The sequence below is a fragment of the Petaurus breviceps genome, unplaced genomic scaffold (assembly GCF_028583685.1).
Source record: "Petaurus breviceps papuanus isolate PSGF00001 unplaced genomic scaffold, PetGlider_PUasm1.0 37, whole genome shotgun sequence".
Taxonomy (NCBI): Eukaryota; Metazoa; Chordata; class Mammalia; order Diprotodontia; family Petauridae; genus Petaurus; species Petaurus breviceps.
In genome coordinates, this window is record NW_027186296.1 from 3,005,182 (window position 1) to 3,028,571 (window position 23,390).

The following is a 23,390-nucleotide window of genomic DNA, read 5'->3' on the forward strand; positions in this document are numbered from 1 at the left end:
AAACTTTTCACAGTATGAGAATAGTTGAAGGGAATAGACATGTGTATAGGTCTATATAGATAGAGGTCACAGGACCAATTTAATCAAAAGGGATGATACTTAAAAGCTGAAATTAACAGGTGAGAGAGGAATATAATGAGAGGAGATTGGGGAGAGACAGAAAGAGGTAAACTATCTCATATGAAAAAGGCAAGGGAAAATGGTCACAATGTAGGGGAAGAACAGGAAGGTAAAAGGGAATGGGTCAACCTTTTTCTCATTGAATTGGGCTTAGGGAGGGAATGACATACGCACTAAATAGGGTATCTCACCCTACAGGAGAGTAGGGGCAAAGGGGTTGAGAGGGGAGATGATGGAAGGGAGGGCATGCTGGGGGAGAGGAAAGTTGGAAGCACCCACTTTTGAAAAGGGACAGGATCAAAGTAGAGAATAGAACAAGTGGGAGGTGGGATAGGAGGGAGGGAAATATAGTCAGTCTTTTATAATATATCTACTGTGGAAATGTTTTGCATAGCTACACATGTAAAACCTATAATGAATTGTTTATCTTCCCAGTAAGGGTGGGTGACAAGGGAGGAAGGGAATAAATCTGGAATTCAAAGCTTTCAAATCAAATGTTTATACACACACACACACACACACACACACACACACACACATATATATATATATATATATATACTATTATTAATATTATTTTACATGTAACTGGAAAATAAGATATACAGTCACTGGGTATAGAGATCCACTGTGCCATACTGGAAAGTTGGATGGGCTATGGGAGAAGATATGGGAGAGAGCAGATTGTAGGAGGGGATATCCAGTGGGATTGCTATTTTGGGGTGGTAAATAGGGAGAAAAAATGGGGAGAAAATTTGTAACTCAAAATCTTGTGTAAATGAATGATGTAAAGTAGAAGTGAATAAAGCCTTTGATTTTAAAAAAAGAGTCTACACATATTAGGAAAAAATAGAAGGCAATGTGAAATATCTCACTGGAAAAACCACTCACCTGGAAAATAGATACAGGAGAGATAATTTAAAAATTATGGAACTACCAGAAAGCCATGGTCAAAAAAAGAACCTAGAAGTCATCCTTCAAGAAATTCTCAAGGAAAATTACCCTGATGTTTTAGAACCAGAGAACAAAATAGAGGTTGAAAGAATCCACTGATCACTTTTTTTTTTGTCTTTATTAATTTGTTTACTTTTATTTTACAAGATTCATTACCACAATTCCTTGAGTTTCAGTTTTTCTCTCCCATACCCCTCCCCCCCCAAGGTGGCATACTATCAAGTATAGTATCTGCAAATACTTTCACATTAGGCATTAGTCAGTTTATAAAGAAGGATTGTATCAGATGGAATGAAGAATGGGAAAGAGGAAACAAAACTAAACAAGAAAAAGAAAAGGAGCAGGTAGTTTGTTTCAATCTGGGTTAAGTCTCAGTTCTTTCTCTGGATGTAAACATCTCTCTCCATTATGAGTCTTTTTGCGTTGACTTATGACTTTGGATTGCTGAGAAGAGTGCAGTTTATCAAACTTGGTCCTCACACATACATTGTGTCTGTAATTGTATACAAATTCCTCCTGACTACTGTTCTCACTCAACATCAGTTCGTATAAGCCTCTCCAGGTAAAGATGAAGTCCATCTGCTCTTCATTTCTTATTGCACAATAGTATTTCATAACATGTATATATCATAACTTGTTCAGCCATTTCCCAAATGATGGGCATCCCCTTCATTTCCAATTCTTTGCCACCACAAAAAGAGCTGCCATAAATATTTTTCTACATACAAGTCCTATTCCCACTTCTGTGATCTCTTTGAGATACAACCCTAGAAGTGGTATTGCTGGGTCAAAGGGTATGAAATTATTTATAGCCCTTTAGGCATAATTCCGATTCTTTTCCAGAATGGTTGGATCAGTTCACAACTCCACTAGCAATGCATTAATGATCCAATTTCTCCACATCCTCTCCAGAATTTGTCATTTTCCTGTTTTGTTATCCTAGCCAATCTGACTGGTGAGATGTGGTACCTCAGAGTTGTTTTGATTTGCATTTCTCTAATCAATAGTGATTTAGAGCATTTTTTCATATGCTTATCTTTAATTTCTTCCTCTGTAAACTGCCTGTTCATATCCTTTGACCATTTATCAACTGGGGAATGACTTGTATTCTTATAGATTTGACTCAGTTCTCTGTATATTTTAGTAATGAGTCCTTTATCAGTGACATAGGTTGTAAAAATTCTTTCCCAATTTCCCACTTCCCTCTTAATCCTGGTTACATTGGCTTTGTTTGTACAGAAGTTTTTCAATTTAATGTAATCAAAATTATTCATATTGCATTTTGTAATGCCCTCTAATTCTTTGTTGGTCATAAAGACTTCCCCTCTCCACATATCTGACAGGTAAACTATTCATTGCTTTCCCAGATTGCTTAGAGTACTAGACTTTACACCTAGATCATGCAGCCATTTAGACTTGATTTTGATATATGGTGTTAGGTAATGGTCTATTCCCAGTTTCTGCCATACTATATTCCAGTTTTCCCAGCAGTTTTTGTCAAATAGTGAGTTCTTATCCCAAAAATTGGGGTCTTTGGGTTTATCAAATAGTAGATTACAGTAGTCATTGACTGCTGAGTCTTGTGTACCCAATCTATTCCATTGATCCACTACTCTATTCCTCATCCAGTACCAAGTAATTTTGAGGACTGCTCCTTTATAGTACAGATTAAAATCTGGTATAGCTAGTCCACCATCCCTAGCATTTCTTTTCATTAATTCCCTTGATGTTCTGGACCTTTTGTTCTTCCAATTGAATTTTGTTACTATTTTTTCTAGCTCTATAAGGTATTTTTTGGTAAACTGATTGGTATGGCACTAAATATATAATTTAATTTAGGTAAAATTGTCATTTTTATTATATTAGCTCGACCCAGCCACAAGCTATCGATGTCTTTCCAATTAGATATGACTTTATTTGTGTGAAAAGTGTTTTGTAGTTGTGTTCATGTAGGTCTTGAGTTTGTTTTGGCAGGCAGATGCCCAATTATTTTATAATGTCTACAGTAACTTTAAGTGGGTTTTCTCTTTCTATCTCTTGTTGTTAAATTTCATTAGAAATATACAGGAATGCTGAGGATTTATGGGGGTTTATTTTATATCCTGCAACTTTGCCAAATTTATTTATTGTCTCAAGTACTTTTTTACTTGATTCTCTAGGATTCTCTAAGTATATCATCATATGATCTGCAAAGAGTGATAGTGTTGTCTCTTCTTTGCCTGATTTGATTCTTTTGATTTCTTTTTCTTCTCTAATTGCTACTAACATTTCTAGTACCAGATTGAATAAGAGGTGTGATAGTAGACATCCTTCTTTCATCCCTTATCTTATTGGAAGTGCTTCTAGCTTCTACCCATTACATATAATACTTGCTGATGGCTTTAAATAGATGCTACCTGTTATTTTAAGGAAGGCTCCATTTATTCCTCTTCTTTCAAGTGTTTTTAATAGGAATGGATGTTTTATTTTGTCAAAAAGCCTTTGCTGCATCTATTGAGATAATCATGTGGTTTTTGCTAGTTTTATTGTTGATATGATCAATTATACTGATGGTTTTCCTAATATTAAACCATCCTTGCAATCCTGGAATAAATCTTACGTGATCAACTTGTATTATTCTTGTGATAAGTTGCTGTAGTCTTTTTGCTAATATTTTATTTAAAAATTTTGCATCTATATTCATGAGGAAGATTGGTCTATAATTTTCTTTCTCTGTTTTATTTATCTCTTCCTGATTTAGGTATCAGTATCATATTTGTGTCATAAAAAAAATTTGGTAGGACTCCTTCTTCACTAATTTTCCTGAATAGTTTGTAGAGTATTGGAATCAAGTGTTCTTTAAATGTTTGATAGAATTCACTAGTAAATCCATCTGGCCCTGGAAATTTTTTCCTAGGGAGTTCACTGATGACTTGTTCGATTTATTTTTTCTGAGATGGGATTCTTTAGTTAATTTCGGCAACCTATATTTTTGTAAATATTCATCCATTTCACTAAGGTTGTCAAATTTATGTGCATACAACTGGGTAAAAATAATTCCTAATTATTTATTTAATTTCCTCTTCATTGATGGTAGGTTCACCCTTTTCATTTTTGATACTCATAATTTGATTTTCTTCTTTCCTTTTTTGTCATATTGACTAAGGGTCTATCAATTTTATTGGTTTTTTCATAAAACCATCTCTTAGTTTTATTTATTATTTCAATAGTTTTCTCAATTTCAATTTTATCAATCTCTCCTTTCGTTTTCAGTATTTCTAATTTAGTATTTAGTTGGGGATTTTCAATTTGTTTTTTTTTTTTCTAGCTTTTTCAGTTGCGTACCCAATTCATTCTCTAAATTATTCATGTATGCACTCAGGGATATAAAACTTCCCCTAAGAACTGCCTTTGCTGCATCCCACAAATTTTGCTGTGTTGTCTCATTATTGTCATTCTCTTGAATGAAGTTACTGATTGTTTCTGTGATTTCTTGTTTGACCCACTCATTCTTTAGGATTAAATTCTTTAGTTTCCAATTAGTTTTTAGTCTGTCCTTCCGTGGCCTTTTATTGCATATGATTTTTATTGCATCATGATCTGAGAATGATGCATTTATTATTTCTGCCTTTCTGCTCTGAATTGTGAGGTTTTTATGTCATAGTACATGGTTGATTTTTATGTATGTGCCATATACCACTGAGAAGCATGTATATTCCTTTTTATCCCCATTCAGTTTTCTCCAGAGATCTATCATACCTACCCTCTCTAAAATTCTATTCACCTCCTTAACTTCTTTCTTATTTATTTTGAGGTTGGATTTATCAAGTTCTGAAAGGGGGAGATTAAGGTCTCCCACTAGTATAGTTTTGCTATCTATTTCTTCCTCTAATTCCCTTACCTTCTCCTCTAGGAATTTGGATGCTATACCACTTGGTGCCTATATGTTAAGTAATGATATTGCTTCATTCTCAATGGTGCCTTTTAGCAGGATATATTTTCCTTCCTCATCTCTTTTAATTAGATCTATTTTTGCTTTTGCTTTATCTGAGATAAGGATTACTACCCCTGCTTTTTTTTTTACTTTAACTGAGGCATGATATATTTTACACCGGCCTTTTACCCTTACCCTTTGTGTATCCCTCTGTTTTAGATGTGTTTCTTGTAAACAGCATATTGTAGGATTATGATTTTTAATCCATTCTGCTGTCTGCCTCCATTTTATGGGAGCGTTCAAGTCCATTCACATTCACAGTTATGAATATTATCTGTTTCTTTCCCTCCATCCTATTCCCTCCCCTGTTAATGCTTATATTTTTTCTCCCCTTCTCCCTTCCCCTCCTTAATTGTTTTCCTTTTGACCACCACTTCCCTCAGTAGTCCCTTATCAGCCCCTCTCCCTTTTCCTCCCCTTCCCCTTTACTTTTTCCCTCCCTACTAACCATCCCCCTGCCTTCTGTTGCCCTTTACCCCTCCTACTGCCTGTATGTATATGTAGGATGTTATTTCTTCTTTGCACCAAGAGTGACAGGAACAAATCTCATGCGAAACTCCTCTCCCTCCCCTCTTTCCCACTAATATGATATGTTTTGCATCTCTTCTCCATAGAGTCCTATGCTTAACTGGTTGTTATTCCCTCCTTGCACCAGACCCAATGAGGGAAAAGCTTATATAATTGTCATCTCTCTCCCTTCTTTTCTTCTGCTGTATTGTTTGTATGCCTCTTTGTGTGGCATAATTTACCCTTTTCCACTTCATTTATTCCTCTTCTTCCATTGCAGTCCCTTTGTAGCCCTTAATAAGATTTTTTTTTAATCGTCATTTTGTGTAAGTTATACTCATACCCTCTACTTGTTTGTAAACAGTTTGCTCTTATTAAATAGCAGGGTGTGTGTGTGTGTGTGTGTGTGTGTGTGTGTGTGTGTGTGTGTGTGTGTTTTCCTTGTTTACCTTTCTATGTCACGCTTGTATCTCATTATTGCAGGTTGAATTTTCCATTGAGCTCTGGCTTTTTCATCAGGAAGGTCTGGAAATCTGTTATATCATTGAATGACCATCTCTTTGCTTGTAAGAATATGCTCAGTCTCACTGGGTAGGTGATTCTTGGTTGTAACCCTAACTCTTTTGCTTTGCAGAAATTTGAATTCCACTGACTCCAATCTTTCAGTCTAGAGTCTGCGAAATCCTGTGCATTCCTCACTGTGGTTCCTCGATATTTGAATTGCTTTTTTCTGGCCACTTGAAGTATTTTCTCTTTTACTTGGTAGTTCTGGATTTTGGCCACAACATTTTGAGGACGTTTCAATTTGGGATCACTTTCAGCAGGTGTCCAGTAGATTCTCTTGATTCTTTTTTACTCTCAGGTTCTAGTATCTCAGGACAGTTTTCCTTAATGAGCTCTTGGAGAATGTTGTCCAGCCTCATTTATTCATCATGATTTTCGGATAGGCCTGTGATTCTCAGGTTATCTCTCTTAGATCTGTTTTCCAGGTCATTTATTTTTCCATTGAGATATGTTACCTCTTTTTATCATTTTTCATTCTTGTTGTTTTGTTTGACTAATTTTTGGTTCCTCATGGAGTTATTTGTTTCAATTTTGTTGATTCTAGTTTTTAGCAAATAATTTTCCTTGGTTAGTTTTTGGCGTTCCTTTTACATATCATACACTTTTCTTTTTAAGGAACTGTTTTCTTCATTATAATGTTTTCTAATTCTGCAATTTTGATTTTAAAAGAATTATTCATTTTGTCTTCTATCTTTCTCATTTGTTTTTCAAAGTTCCTTTTGAGCTCATCTAGGATACCTTTCTGTGCTTGGGGCCCTTTCCCTGTTGATGTTTCAGCTGTGGGTGTGGAGTCCACATTGTCTCCCTGATTTTGGTTCCTCCCTCTGAGGATAGTAGGACTCCAGAGTCTTTGTAGTCTGCTTTCCACCCATTTTGAGGCAGGGCCCTAGCCACACCCTTCCTCTAGGGTTCCCAAGCCTTTACTGTAGAGGGTTTTGCCTTGGGGTAATAGTATGCTTATTTTGGGGGGGGTGGAGGGGGTTGGAGCAGGCAGGGTTCACTCTACCATTCTAGTCCTTGGAGGTCCTGATAGGAGCTTTTTTTTTTTTTAATTTCTGGGCTATGGAGTGGTAGTCCCAAGAGTATTTACTGTCCTGGACAGGGGCCCTGCATTTGGTTCTTACCTTGCTCTTTCCAGTCCTAGGCCTTTGGTGATAGTCCTGGTAGTGGCCCTTGTGGTTGGTGGGACAACTTGCCCCCTTCGTTGATCAGGCCTCCTCCTGGCCTGCCTCTGCGCTGCCCACGGGGTCGCCGTCCCCTTCCAGCCTGCCTCTGCCCACTGATCACTTCTTGAAAAAGATCCCAAAAAGAAAATTCCTAGTAATATTATAACCAGATTCTGCAGTTCCCAGATCAAGGAGAAAATATTACAAGTATCCAAGAGGAAACAATTTGAATGTTGTGCAAACACAATCAGGATAACTGGCAGCTTCTACATTAAGGGATCGAAGGGCTTAGAATATGATATTCTGGAAGTCAAAGGAGCTGGGATTAAAACCAAGAGTCACCTACCCAGCAAAACTGAGTATCATGTTTCAGGGGAATATATGGTAATTCAGAGGAATAGAGGACTTTCAAGCATTCTTGATGAAAAAAACAGAGTTGAATAGAAAATTTGACATTCAGATACAAGAAGCAAGAGAAGCATGAGAAAGTAAACAGGGAAAAGAAATCACAAGGAACTTAGAAAAATTGATCTATTTACATTCCTACATGGAAAAACAATAATTGTAACTTATGAAACTTTTTTCAGTATGAAAATAGTTGGAGGGAATATAAATATGTGTGTGTGTATACATATATATATGTCTATGTAGGAGGGTATATGGGTGTATGAATACATATGTGAGCGTGTGTATATATGTGTACAGGTATATATAGACAGAGGGCCCAAGACCAATTGAATAGGAAGGGATGATACTTAAAAGATGAAATTGAGAGGTAAGAGAGGAATATAATGAGAGGACATGGGGAGAGACAGAATGGGATAAATTATATAGAGGAGGCAAGGGAAAACTGTTACAATGGAGGGGAAGAAAAGGAAGGCAAAAGGGAATGGGTCAACCTTACTCTCTTTGAATTTGGCACAGGGAGGGAATGACATACACACTCAATAGGGTATCTCACCCTACAAGAGAGTAGGGGGAAGGATATGAGAGGGGGGATAGCGGAGGGGAAGGAAGGTTGGGGGGGGAGGGAAATTAGAAGTTAGAAGCACCCACTTTTGAAAAGGGTCAGCGTCAAACAAGTGTGGGCAGGATAGGATAGTGGGAAATATATTCAGTCTTTCACTATATATCCACTGTGTAAATGTTTTGCATAGCTACACATGTACAACCTATATGGCATTGCTTATCTTCCCAGTAATGGTGGGTGATGAGGGAGAAAGGGCAAGAATCTGGAACTGAGAAGTTTTAAAATCAAATGTTTAAAATATATATTTTTCGTGCAACTGGGAAATAAGGTATACAGGCAATGAATTATAGAGATCCATCTTGCCCTACTGGAAAGTCAAAGGGGGAATTGGGGAAGGATATCGGAGAGAGCAGATTGGCGAAGGAACATACAGTGGTATCACTGTTTTGGGGTAGTGGGTAGAGGAAAGTTGGGGAGAAAATTTGTGACTGAAAATCTTGTGGAAATGAATGATGTAAACTAAAAGAAATATAAAATTTATTTTAAAAAAAAAGAATACTCATCTTCAAAAGTGGTCTCAGACACTAGATATGTGACCCTAGGCAAGTCACTTATCCTTTTTTGCCTCAGTTTCCTCATCAGCAAAATGAACTGGAGAAGGAAATGGCAAACCAGTCCAGTGTCTTTGCCAAGAAAACCCCAAATGAGGTCAATGAAGGATAAGAAACTATGGAAATGACTGAACAACAACAATAGTAATAATAATGCATTATTGTAGACTGGTGCTTTGCTCCTCAGTATCTCTCATATTATTTATATATGCCATTACCAACATTATAATACTGAGCTCCACTACTTTCCAGTTGCCAGGTTTTGCAGGTCTATTATGTATTTTTTCTCTTCAAAATATTGGATATATGTACTATTTTAGCTTTATTTACTTAAGACTTAAATTTCTGATTTATCATTTCTCAGTCTCATCATTAGTATAATTTCCTCCAGCAGTTGACATCCCCAGACAAACTTTTTGCGATTAATTGCTCATGTGAGATGGAATGTAATGAGGATCGTATTCCTGCTATAACAGAAGAAAACAGGCAGGATGAAATCCCACCCATCTGGAAATCATCACATTCCCCACTTTTACAGTACTGTGAGTCTATCTATTCATTAATACAGATGTATTCTTATCTGCTTCTATTCATATATCATTTTAATATGTTAATATGTGTTATGTAAACAAATATATGGGTATCTATAGATATATATTTATCACTTGTATTGCCCTACTTCTTTCCTATTGGTTACCTGTTTAAACTATATCGTCACAATCCCCGACCCACAAAACACACATAGACACACACACACACACACACACACACACACGCACACACACACACACGCACACCTATTCCCAGCTTTCAAAAAGTGAGAAATATACCAAAATGAGTGGAAATGATTCCATTAAACTATTTTCCAACTCATTTTAATCATACAGGTTCTAGTTTTGTTCTACATGTAGAGAGTTTTAAAATTAGATGAATTAAACTTGTAGTTATGTGATGAACATTTGCTTTTGTAAATATGAATAGTCCTCAGTTTTTTTTAATGTAGTGAGAAGCATTAACTGTTGATATGAAAACCCTAAGTCTGAAAATGATACTTCTTTAAAAGTCTGAAAATCTTAGAATTCCACCTTTTGCTTTTGTAAGGTACAAAGTTACCTGCAAACCATGGAGCCTATGGAGATTTATCTGCTTTATTATAGAACTTATTATTAGATGAGGTAATTGGTTTATTTTTAATATCAGCATGGTAATATGGGGAACAATATGTTTTGTCCCTCATATTACCATGCCTATGTTGAAAATGTTATATAAGTTCTTATATGTTATATAAGAAAGAGCATTGAAATCAGAAAATTGGGTTCTATTTCTGCTCCTGTACTTAATAGCTTTGTGACTTTAGACAAGTTACTTATATGCTCTCAGTTTCATATGGGAAACTGTAAAATGGTGTTTGTATTAGATGATTTCTAAAGTTTAAAAATTTTTATTTTAATTCTAGAATTATGTGACACACGTAAGCCTCTATCATCAGTAGTTTTGATATTGAGTTTCTCTGGAATAAACAAAAATTAATAAAATTGAACTTGTATTTGCATGAATTAACTTATAAATTCATTTTTCCAAATGTTATGTTTGTACATATAGCAAAATGCATTCATAATGGAGAATTCTGAATTTCTGATTATTTACTGCTTTTAGACTTTTGAAGCCAATGGAGAGTAATAAAAACCTGATTTTTGCAGATATCATAGTATCCTGATACTTACATAAAATAATGATTATGTGCTCCTATCACAGCTCTCAAGCTGATACTTCTAGATTAGGTACAGATTTTTTTTTAATTACTTTTTCCCTATATTTTAAATTAAGAGATTCTGTTTTTAATATCTTTTTTTTAACTCTGTCATTTTCACCTGTTACATAACAGTGGGATTAATGTACATCAAAGAAATCATTAAGATAAAATTTTCAAGTATTTTTGAATTTCTTAAAACTATGTTTTAAAGAAAAAACAAGCTTAATTAATTTAAAGACATTGATTACTCTCTGTCATTTTATAGGTGAATATGGGTTAATTGTTATAAACTTGTGATTTGCCATGATAGGCTAATAAAATGTAGTTTCACTCTGTAAGATGTGACATTTCTGGGCATTTTACTTTGTAATATTTTATTAGTTAAATTTCAATCTAATTCTTTTGTGTTTCTCTTTCCCAGATAAAAAATCAGAGTGTTCAAGAAAATCTCCAAATGGTTACCAGTGGATTAACTGTATCACAGCCTCCTTTGTTCCATCAGAGCAGGAAAGTGTTGTGGATGCAGCAGCTGAGGCCTTTTCTTCTCTTCAAGGTGCTTACTCTAATCATTTTCACTTTTACTTATGCAACTATTTTTTCTTTACTTTTAGGAAACGTAAGAATGAAGAGATCTGTTGTGGTTGTTTTTTAATCCTAGTCCTCTAAAAGAGCCTATGGGATTTGTGCTACTCCATAACCAATACCCTTAGCAAGCACCCATGATTTGGATACTTTTAATTTAATATTGATCATACATGTATATACTTTAATTTGGAAATTCACAAAATGTCACATAGATGAAAAATATAAAATATGTAGCATTGAATTATTTCCAAAATATATTTCCAGAGCTTTATTCAGATTACTGGATCCTGGGGTCCCAGTTACATGTACATCTATATGCTTGTCAATACTCGGGGCTTCCTAAAGTACTTTTGTTAACATCATAATTTTAAATTAATTTTTCCAGAAAGCTGTTGCTGTTGTATATTTTGGCATCTAGGATTAGGTCACCAAACATAAATTTCATTGACATACTTAATGCAAAGGAGGAAGTGTTATTTTGGGAATCTTATAAACCAGAGTCCTTACTAACCCCTCTTATAAGATAATGACACATAAAACAAAATGTCCGCATTTTGTTTTGCATCTTTCTTCATTTTAAACTTTAAATAAAGTATGTTTATGCAGAACTCTTTTTCATTCATAAAAATGAAAATCACTCTTAGTGCGTGCATGAGTAGACTTGTATTCTTGTTCACGAATTCTCATGATGGATTGGCCCATAAAATCTTTACGTTTGGCTTGTGCAGCTGAGTTCATGACTGAATACAGAGTGATAAAGAAGGTTTAGCATTTTTTAGAAAGCAAAGAAGTCATATCTTATAGATGGCCCTTAAGCTAGTTTTTAACAGCCTGGAAATCAGCTAGAAAGGTGTAATCAGACTTTCAGTGAAAAGCACCAGTGTTCAGTATAAATCTTTGGGGTATAATCTGTAAATTGATGCAAGAGGGATCTATAACACTTACTTGGTTTTCATTATATTTGCATGGGTATCTGCTAGTCCAAATATATTTATTTTTACCTATCATCCATCAGAATATAAAAAAGAAATGACAGATTGTGTCATTGACCAGTTCAGCAGCCAACTTCTTTCAACACATTACTGTATATTTACAGTATTAGCTGTATTGTTTTCAATTTTTGGCAAAATAGTCAGTTTTTGATCCTGGGTAGAAATGTCAATGCTCACATTTCCTGTGAGGTTTTGACCTTTTTTTGAAGAAGTAGGGGAGAGCTAAATGAATTATGATGCTGTCATCTGAAGAAACCACAGTATGTTTCTTTGCCAAATTTTAGCTAGAGAAGAGCTGATCATCTGCTGGTATGTGCTTTTCCTGAACCCCACCAGCAGTTCACTCATAACTTCTTCCCATTCTCTCACATGCTGTGAGAATGAAATATACAGAAGTCTTTTTAACCTTCCTTTTGCAAGGTTAATTGATTTAATCACCCCCCAAAGAACATGAGTTTGGCCAGAAAGATTTAGAAATCTATATTTTCTCTTGGACTTTAGTAGGGCTGAGATCAGGAAGGAAACCCTTCTTAATGTTGAAAAATCATAGAAAACATATTTTTAGATGCTAATTTATTAAAAACTGATCCTCATTTCATAGAATATGGTAAACATTATACTATTGCTCATTTATAATGGTCGTGAAATTAGCATTCGATAAAGTTTGAGTGTTAACTAATTTGCTAGGTCATCATCAAATTCTCATACGTACTTCTCAGTAACAACTCTTTCATGCTTTCTAATATCTCTCACTGACATTTTTAAAAGGCTTATTTGCATAGATCAAAAAGCCAAGTCGTGTCCTCTATATCTGGAACCTAGTCCATTAAGAATGACTTCATGTAATCTTTTTATGACCTATAAGGATTCTTCTCCATTTTAAGTTTTTAACTAGCAATTATTTGGGTCTACCAGTTTTTTAAATTTAGAATCAGTGAACTATTAAGATTCCACCTTAACTGAACTTAATTGATAAATTCTTTTGATACATCTTGGCTTAAATTGTCTTTGATGTCTATCTTAAACATTGGACTCTTCTCCTGCACATTCCCGGGGTGTGGGTGGAGGTAGGATGGGATGCCATAGGAGAACATTTTTTTCTGTTGTATCTTCCTTTGTCCTCACAACCTGACTTTTGACCAGTATTCTTCCTTCCAGCTAAGAATAAATCAGAATGCCATAGTAAGCAAAATAATTGATATTTCCTAACTTTCAGGATTGAGCTGTGTTCCCCAGTAAAGTGACTTTAGTTTAACTTTTGTGAGGAACCTACCAAAAACATCATTGTAGTGCCATCATAGTCCATTCTCTTTTTCCTGACCCCATGCTATGCTATGCTATCTTTCTTTTCTCCTTGATACAGATATGGCAACTTGGTTCTGCCACACACTGGAAGTAGATTACTGTTTTTCATAAGGATATTTGGCTAAAATTCATATCAGTGAATGAAAGTTTTGGAAGTTGAAGCACCTAGGTGGCACAGTAGTTAGAGTTCCAAGCCTGGAGTCAGGAAAACATGAGTTCAAATCTAAATTGAAATACTTACTGGTGTGTCCTTACACAAGTCACTTAGCTGCTGTTTGTCTCAGTTTTCTCAAACTAAGAAGTATTTGTGAATTCTGAGCACCCAACCTACAGGTCATAGCTTCATATCTTAAGAAGTGAAAAGCTCTTTTGATGACATCTCATTTAATACAGTCATTCTAAATCTTGTGTATGATCTGTGTACAAGAAAGTTAAGTGAAGGGAGCCAAAACACCTGATCCAGGAATCAGGCTGGTCCCTAGATAAGTTAACTCCGGGTTTTCCAGTGGCCAGTCCATACTGTCCAATCCTGTTTTTCTCTGTGATGTGGCTGTAAATCAGAGCCTGCCTGATAACCTGAGATCCAGAGCTCTGCCCTCTTCTGGTATGTTAGCCAAAATGTGTTAGCTCACCCATACATTTTAGATACTGTTCATATGGCTTGGAAATCAGCAAGGACATTGATAACCTTCAAGGCCTACTGCCATCACTGTCTGGCATCTTGAAACTGAACAAAGCAGGATTAGAAAACTTAGTGACCTATAATTACTTTCTTTGTTTCATTACTCTATAAAAACCTTGCTTATGGTATTAATAAACAGAATGATTGCATTAACTAATCTCACGCAGACCACAATTATTTTCACACTTCCACGATCTAGTAGTCATTTGAGAGCTGGTATAAGAAACCACTTAGAGTGAGCTCTAGTTAAGACTTCAAGAGGTGAAATAACCTGCCCAAGGTTATTTTCAGAATTTCAGAGTTAGAAGGGTCTTGACCAACCATCTAGTCCAAACTGTACCTGAAAAAGAATTCTCACTACATAATGCCTAAGAAATGACCAGGTTTTGCTTGGAATCCTTAAATAAAAGAGAGCAGTTTCCCAAGATGACCCATTCCCCTTTTACATAGGTTCTCATTGTTAGAAGATCTTCGTTATACCAAGCTTATTTTTTCCTCTTTGCAACTTTTAGTCATTGCTTATAATTCTGCTCTCTATGGTCAAACAGAACTAGACTAATCCTTCTTTTATGTGACAGTCTTTGAGATATTTAAAGGCAAAACTTCATTAAAATCTTAGTCTGATTAGGTATCACATTGTGACAGTACCCATGAGTTTTTGAAAGCTGTACCAGTGAAGTACAGCCCTGCTCTCCCACCCCCACATATACACACAAAAATACCTCAAAAAGGTTAGACCCAGCAATTAATTGTACAAGAACAGACCTAGCTAATTTGAGGGATGCTTATATCCAGAAGGCTGGTCACAGGTGATGAAATATTTTAACCACAGCTATTATCTAAACTATCTACTTGGAATGTAGGGATTGTAGTCTCCATTGTTAGAGAAACTGTCCACTCCAGTGAAAATCATAGATCTTTTGAAGGATAGAAATAAGAATTAAAATCCTCAGAAAATGCATGAACAAATAGTGCTTGAAAGCAGTCAGTCTTCCCCTCCATAAATAAATTCTTCTTCACAAGATGAAGTTTCCTTTCAGAAAATAATGTATTCTAAAGAGAAATTTTTGTATGAATCATTTAGCAAGCATGTTTTGAGTCCCTGCTAAAAAAAAGTTCTAGCCTCTTTTTAAAAACCATCTTTTCCCAGGATTGTTTACACTGACTATCTCCTATACCTGGAATATACTCCTTCCTCAATCCTGCTCTCTTTGTATTTATTTTCTTTATATTTATTTTTATTCTGTATATAGATATATGTATATATACATACATATGTGTATGTAGCTGCAGTCTCCATCAGAAGGTAAGCTCCTTGGGAGTAAGGACTGTTTCACTCTCTGTTTTTGTCCCCAGAGTATATCCCAGTGCCTGCTGATATATAGTAAATGCTTAATATAAATACTTGGTGACTGACCAACTGGAATTTTGGCTTTGTGACCCACTTGAAATTATTATTTTATTTATTATTTTAAAGAATACTTCCATGAGAGCAACCTGTAAGAAAAGTTACACCTCTTTTTAAAATCTATTTTGTTTCCTTTTTTTCCTTTGATGCTTGTTTACAGAGAGAATATAGAATGACATAGAATTCCAAACTAGGAGGAAAAAAAGAGGTGACTGTCTACATTACTTTGATCCTCAAGTGAGTAGCTTTCTCAAATAGTATAGTCGCCAGCTGCCCTCTTTAGTTATGGCTGCAGTTAGATGCTTTCACAAAGGTCCATTCATCTTAAACTAGATCATTTTATCTTTTCTTTTTGTTTAACTAAGGACACTTTAGAAGTTAGAAAGGATTTTATGAAGTTACTCTGCTATTGAAGCATTTCAATAAGGGACTTGCTTATTTTTTAGATTCACTAAGCAAGACCTAAGGGCTACAATGCCTTGTTTTTGTTTTGCTTTTTAACATTCAGAGCTTAAACATTGCAAACCTGCTACAGCTAGACAGATTTCCATTGGAAGTAATTTCTTTTTTAAGATATAGCAAATTTTAATAGTTCCATGGTATTAATACTAATGGATAGAACTATCATGTAGGCCTCTAAAGGTCGAGTTGCTTGAGAAAGCATTTAGCTCTTACAGGCTTCTTCAGAAAGAATATTGTTATACAGATCTGTCATTTACGTCTGTACAGAGAAATTCATCTGAATGAAAACCAGTTTTAAATAGCATCAGAATTATAGGGTATGACTGTAAAGTGATGTTAATGTCTTCTAGCAAATATATCTAAACTTATATATTCAAATAACTCTTAGACACGTCATGGTTACCCTGGGAGCCTGTGTATTCTTTACTACTTAAATCTATTTTGAAACTTCTCTTTGGAATTTCCTTCAGAGTCTACAACAGATTCTTTTGAATATCCTCAATAGTAGCATTCATTTATTCAATAAAAATTCATATCTTAAGGTAATGCTAATGGCAAATTATTATCCTGTGAATAAATTTGATTTTTGGAAGCTGATAAAAGTTGCTCAGAGCTAAGACTGGTTATATGAGGTTAGATATAGGCTAGAAAATACCTTCTGGAGTCTAGAAAGATTGATGACTGTAAAGTAATAAAACTAGCATTCTTTAGTGACTTGGCAATCAGCACAGAAGATAGTTTGAGTAATCAATCAACAAGCATTTAATAATTGCTTACTATGAGACAGGCACAATGCTAAGCACTGGGGATCCAAAGAAAAATCCTTCAAGAGCTTGTATACTGTCGGAGGAGACAACAAAGATAAGTCAGTATACACAATGTAAATGCTGAGCAGATAGAAAGGAGAAGATGCTAGCAAACATGGGGGCTGGAAAAGACCTCCTAGAGGAAATGGTGTTTGAACTGAATATTAAAGGAAACCAAGGATTCTAAGAGTGAGTCCAGAGGAGGGAAGAGAATGCCAGGCATAGGGGACATCTGGGGCAAAGGCACAGAGATGGGAAATGGAACATTGGTGGGAGGAACAGTGTGGTTGGACTACAGAGCAGGTATAGGGGGAGCAATGTGTTAAAAAAAAAATAACTAGATAGATGGGAGGGTACTAAGGCCTAACACTGTTATGTTAAATCCTAGTGCTTTACAAAGCAGTTTATTTTATTCATTTATGTCTGCCTCCTGTTAGACTGTTTATGAAGAGAAAAACTTGGTATATTTTAAATAATGATGGCTATGTTGAAAAAAATATTCACTTAAGTTACTACTGTATTATATAAAATCAGAGTAACTCAGAAAAATGCTTCAAACAAGAAACAACCAAGTGATCAAAGACTAGAAAAAACATTAAGTATTCCTCAGTTATTCATGGATCCCAGATATCTTGTTGCAGATGCCCTGGTAATAGCAGCAACAACCCCTGAAAGGTCATGTATACCATAACCACTGAGGTGCTAACAGAGTTCCCCTTCAATCCCAAGGAGTGCCTTGCACACCTCTGGTCACAGATTTAGCAGACACAAGAAGAATAAAGTAGACGTAGGCTCCATAAGAGCAGGCCCTATATTAATGTGAACCACACAAGAACCCAGGAGGCTTTAGTTGACCTTTTAAAAGTTTTATAGAAAGCAGCACATCTGCTTTTCCCAAATCATGTTTCTGACCTCAGCCCAACTATTCCCTCACGTGTGCCTGTCTTAACCTCTCTTTCATTTACCCATCTACAATCTCATCCATTCAAATAGTCTCTGTCAGAGAAGGTTCTGTGCCTATTGTGGAAGAAACAATAGCTTAAGCTCTCTTGAAAATCAGCTAATTTTTCCTTAAAAGGTATTGAGACATTGCTTGAAACCTAGTTGGCTCAGGAGATTGAGGGCTCAGACTGTTAACAATACTGCTTCATCTTTTGAGTATAAAGCAGCCAGAATGACCTAGAGATAGGAAGGGAGCAGGTTTGTGTGATGGGTCACAACAGATGACAGAGACAAGGGAACTTTGCTCAGCTGATTCAGTCTAAGATGTCCTAAATGCCCATCCTTGTTTAATGTCCTTCACCTGCAATGGCTATATCTCTTTCTGTTAACTTACAGATGTTTCATTTTTGTCCCAGTAAGCTACCAGAGCCCTGGCCTAAATCAAGCTGAGCTCACACCTTTGTTCCTGCTCTAACCTATCAAATTAGTTCTTGCCCTTCTCTCTTTACAGATTTCTCTAGTCTTTTTCCTCTCTGATCAAGCCCTGGCCTAGGCCTTCCACAAACTGATACTCTAATTAGATATCCTTGACATCTACTCATCTGATAAAAATGTCTAGTTTAGCCTTTTGTTCCTAACTATTTATTTTGACTTTTGCTTCCCTAACTTAGCCAAACTTCAGCTATGTCTAATAGTTCCCCAACCCAGGCCTAGATGAACCCTTTCTTCAACCATCCTTCCTTGTATTATGCAGATCATTCTCATCTTTTACTATTTGTATGACCTCAGTGAAATACAAACTTCTGGAAGGGCAGGAACTTTTTTCAATGTTGTTGACTTTTTCTTTGGATAATATAATTTCTTTGGAGCATATAATATAGGACCTTGCCTATAAGAGGAACTTAATACATACTTATTGGTTTGTCATCTTTAGCTCAGGGTTGAAAAATAAAATCTCCAATTAAAATATCAGTGACCTATTCCTTAAGAGATTCTTAATTTTCATAGCTTTAACATTATAATTTTTTTCTTTTATAGATATTATCAATGCAGAGGGATTGGAATTGAAAGATATTATTTTGGTATACATGTATGTCAGAAATATGGAAGATTTTTCTGCTATAAATTCAGCATATGTGAAAATGTTCAATTTGTATCCACCTACAAGGTATGTAACTTCTACCACTATATATGCTTTTGTTTGTTTTCTCTTACAATTGCATGGTATTGGGCAGCTAGGTAGTATAGTGGATAGAGCGCTGCCCCTGGAGTCTGGGAGACTCATCTTCCTGAGTTCAAATCTGGCCTCAGACACTAGCCATGTGACACTAGGCAAAGTCAACTTATTCTCTGTCTACCTCAGTTTCCTTATGGGGCGGCTAGGTGGCGCGATGAATAGAACACTAGCCCTGCAGTCAGGAGGACCTGAGTTCAAAATCGATCTCAGATGCTTAACACAAAAAACTAGCCATGTGACCTTGGGCAAGTTGCTTATCCCCAATTTCCCTCAAATAAATAAATGAATGAATGAATGAATAAAAAGAATTACATGGTATTTCTTTATATCTAGTGTATTATTCAGTTATAATAGTGGTTCATTAATCTATGATTGCCTCTCTCTCCCTCTCTCTCTCTCATTTCTCTATGCCAATTGTTCCCCTAAATAGCTTTCATTTTTTCTACAATTACTTTTAATAATCCTTAAGAGGAAGATAAAAGTCCAAGACAGAGACTTTATAGTTAATGTGTATTTATGCTTAGGAAACAAAAATCTCCAGAAGAAATAAAACATATGTATTTGATATGATTAAAGGGTGAGAAGAAGTCTTTAGGTTCAGAATGTTAGAGCGTCTAACAGATCTCTCCCCATCCTACCATCCGATCCCAGATATAACTACATAACCACATACCCACTTTCCCATCCTCTAAATTCTATAACTACAACCTCACACACTAGAAACTCCCAGAAGTTCCATCTTGCCCTTTGGATGAATCTGCCTCAGGCTGTTTCCACAGCCTGAAAAAAGCCAACAGTGAAGGAGTTGTTTTGTCTACACAAACATCAAATAAAGATTTTGACTGATGCTTCAATGAATTGACCAATTGTTTTGGCATCCCATGGTTCTACAGAAAAGTGGATGTTTATAGGCAGATCTTCCTGACATTCGCCAGTATTTACGGAATACCCACTGTGTGGGCAGCACTGTTCTAGGGGTCTGTGTAAGAAATAAAAGTAAAAGATCTCTGTCCTTGAGGCACTTTGAGAGAAAAAAACATTTCCATGAAATAATATGAGAAGTCTTAAAACATCATGTAACAATGCAAAATGACTCAGTGAAAAGTGACTAGATAAATTCTTAGGAGAGATATACCAGAAAGAATGACCAGATTATGATCTCATTAATCTGGGAAGACTAATTTTTCTTAGAAATATTAATCCCATCTCTTAGATCTGTCATACTTTAAAAGTTTGACTTCATGTAATTCCCAACCTTTTTATATCAAGTAAAATTACTCAAACCATACACACTTCAAACAAAAATTTTTATTCAACAATGTGTCTTCTTTATTTCAGACAATAAAGTATATGTCAGATTAAGTTGAATACCTGTTGGAGAAAGGAGTTTTTTTTAAGAAGGGAATAGCATCTTGAAGTAGGGAGAGACAGCAGAGGAAAATATATCAAAGATATTAGACAATTCAATTTCACAAGCATTTTTTTAAAGCAAATAACAGGAACAGTAATGCAAAGACAAAAAGATAGATAATCTTTCCCCTCAAAGAACTTGTGAGATCTAACAGTGAAAAACAAGATAATTTTTTGAGGGATCAGTAACTACGAGGTGGTTAAGAAAGGCTTTCTAAAGGAGGTGGCGTATCAATTGAGCTTTGAGGGAAGCTAAGAATTCTGTGAGGCAGCCAGATGATTCAGTGGATAGGTCACTGGACCTGGAATCAGGAAGACATAGGTTCAAATCTAGCCTCAGACCCTTGCTAGCTATGTGCCAAGAGACTAGAAGCAGGGATACTAATTAGGAAGCCGTTGAAATGATCCACCTGAAAGATGACAAGAGTCTTAGCTTGACCAAGTAAGGAGAGGAAAAAGGAACAGTTGGGAAAGATGTCATAAAGCCAAATCACTAAGACATGGCAACTGATTGGATATGGAAGGCTGGGAGAGCAAGGAAAGCATCAAGGACTGCAGATTGGATAGCTTCAGCCGAAATAGGAAAAGTATAGTGGAGAAGATCAGTTGAGGATGGATTTATGGATTTGGGAGTCATCTGCATAGAGATAATTGACACCATGGGAGCTTGATTATATTACCAAGAGAGGGTATGAGCAGTATGGAAGGAGCAATATGATGATTTTTCTGAGAGCTATCTTTTTATAAAGCTTCGATTTAAAGATCATATATTTTGCAATGCTCATTGATTCTTCCATTTTGGGAAAATGGCTGGACCTTAATATCTCAGTATGGGACACTAAGTCTGAAAAGGTACTGGAAGGGGCAAGGAACAAAAAGACAGAGGAGGGAACAGGAATTGCAAGTGTAGCAAGAATGGAAGAGAAGACATTTTAGGACTTCCCAGAATGGAGTGTTTTTACATTCAAAGATAATTGTATTTATTAGTGATTAATTGCATGTGTCCAGGAGAAGAAAGGCCATATATTGATAAAGATTTTGAGATAAGAATACTTATAAACATTCATGAAAGATAGTTATTATGAATTTCCTGTGGATACCCTCTAAAAGTTGAGTTGGGCTTAATTATGCATCAACTCCCTTTAAGTGGTAAATAGAGGTACACCAAATATTTATATAATAAAATATCCAGTTAATTTGCTTACCTGGGGTCACAACTTCAACAGATGGGAGGTGAGAACTCACAGCTTTTTTCAGCATTGAAGAATAACTTTACTATCAATTAATTTTGCATGTCTGATTGCTTAAATACTATAGCTACAGTAAATGCCCCAGTATCTTTTTTAGTATTTTCTGCTTGTTTTTTATGCTGAAACAAAATAACTGAAATAAGTCCAGAGAGGGTTGTTTTCAGTTAACCTGCATTAATGATAGATTTGAAGGAATTCCTACTTTCTTGACATAAATCATATTTAGTTGAACAAGTTCACTGTGAAAACCACATAATGTATGAACTGATATTCCATCCTTGTTAAAAATCAACATTTTATTTGATAATTCAAATTATCTCAGATACAGGACTTCAAAATGGTCTAGCTTTTGTTGTTTAGTTAATCTTAATGTACTTAGAAATAACGAACTGCCTACAAGGCAAATAAAGGTTAAATGACTTGCCCAGGATCACATAGCTAGTAAGTTCTGAGGCCAGATTTGAAATCAGGTCTTTCTGATTCCAGGTCCAGTACTCAAGGCACTGAGCCATTAGCTGCTTCTGATTTACTTCATAACTCAGCTCAAATTCCATCTTCTGGGGGAGACTTTTCTTTCTTCTTACTTTGCTCCTTTCCTTTCTCTCTGGGCTTTTCTATCTCTGTTCCAACAACCTTCTCATTCTGGAAATGCCTCCTATCTACAGCCCACCTCCTCCTACATTTGAATTTCTGCTCTTGAGACCACCATTTACCCAGGCCATCCATGTTCACTTCTCACCTAGCTCCACTCCTTATAACCTCATAGAAGTTGATTGAGTTGTCAGAAAAGTAGAAAAACAACCCTTCTTCTTGCTTTGCTTTCTTGAGCCACTGCTTGTTGTAAAACCCAGTGTCCCAACACCCATCTTCAGTTTTATTACTCTCAGTTGAATCCTAAAATTGTTGACTTAAAAATGCTACTACAATACCTGCAAGTATCTCCACTTTCACTTTTCCTAGCTCCCACCCTTCTTTATTTCATCCTCATCTTTGTAATTTATTCATCTATATAAACTTATCTTTTCCAACCAACAATATTTATTGAGTACCTACTTGAGAGCTAGTGAGGATTTAGGAGTGCTTTAAGAAGTTGAGCACTTTGTGAATGCATTATCTTGTGTTTCCAGCACTTCAGCAGGCAGTATATATGATTCACAAGAACATTTAGCATAGTTTCTACCCTTGAAAAGTATATAATCTTTTAGAGACTTATTTTACCTTTAAAAGAGTTTAGTTGCTTAATTTGATTGTTTATTTATCTTTTTTTATTTATTCTTTTTTTCCCAAAAGCTCTCATCTTATTGCTCAGTGATTACTACTTTCCCATTGGAAAAAGATTCCCTGGCTTCCCATTTCAGTTCACCTCAACAAACACTTACTAAATGTCTACTAGGTACAAGGTACTTCCTAAGTATAGGGAATAAAGACAAAAAATGAAATGGTTCCTACCTCAAGGAGCTCAGAAGTGAACCACCTTGTCTAAGGTCACATAGTGAGTGTCAGAGGAAAGATACAAATCCATATCTGTCTTGACTAAAACTACATTACTCTTTTATGATAGGCTACCAAAGTTACCATACAAAGTATTCTTAAAGCACTGTTTCAATCATGACAGACTTTTAGAATACACCTTGAAGATCATGTTCTAGAAAACTTCTTGTACAAAACTATAGCATCTAAGGAAATAGCTTCT

General features: G+C 35.7%; 1 protein-coding gene across 3 annotated transcripts in view; it reads left to right on the forward strand.

The window, feature by feature from the left end:
* The window catches only part of DPH6 (diphthamine biosynthesis 6), a 499,664-nt gene that overhangs the window by 268,005 nt on the left and 208,269 nt on the right, over window positions 1-23,390 (forward strand). The window contains exons 9-11 of one of the 3 annotated variants that reach the window (XM_069097640.1): window positions 9,257-9,407; window positions 11,040-11,171; window positions 18,839-18,968. In XM_069097640.1, the coding sequence (XP_068953741.1) occupies window positions 9,257-9,407; window positions 11,040-11,171; window positions 18,839-18,968 (413 nt within the window). Of the gene's footprint in view, window positions 1-9,256; window positions 9,408-11,039; window positions 11,172-15,750; window positions 15,777-18,838; window positions 18,969-23,390 lie in introns of those variants that run through there. The other 2 variants (XM_069097641.1, XM_069097642.1) reach the window with 2 other exon arrangements.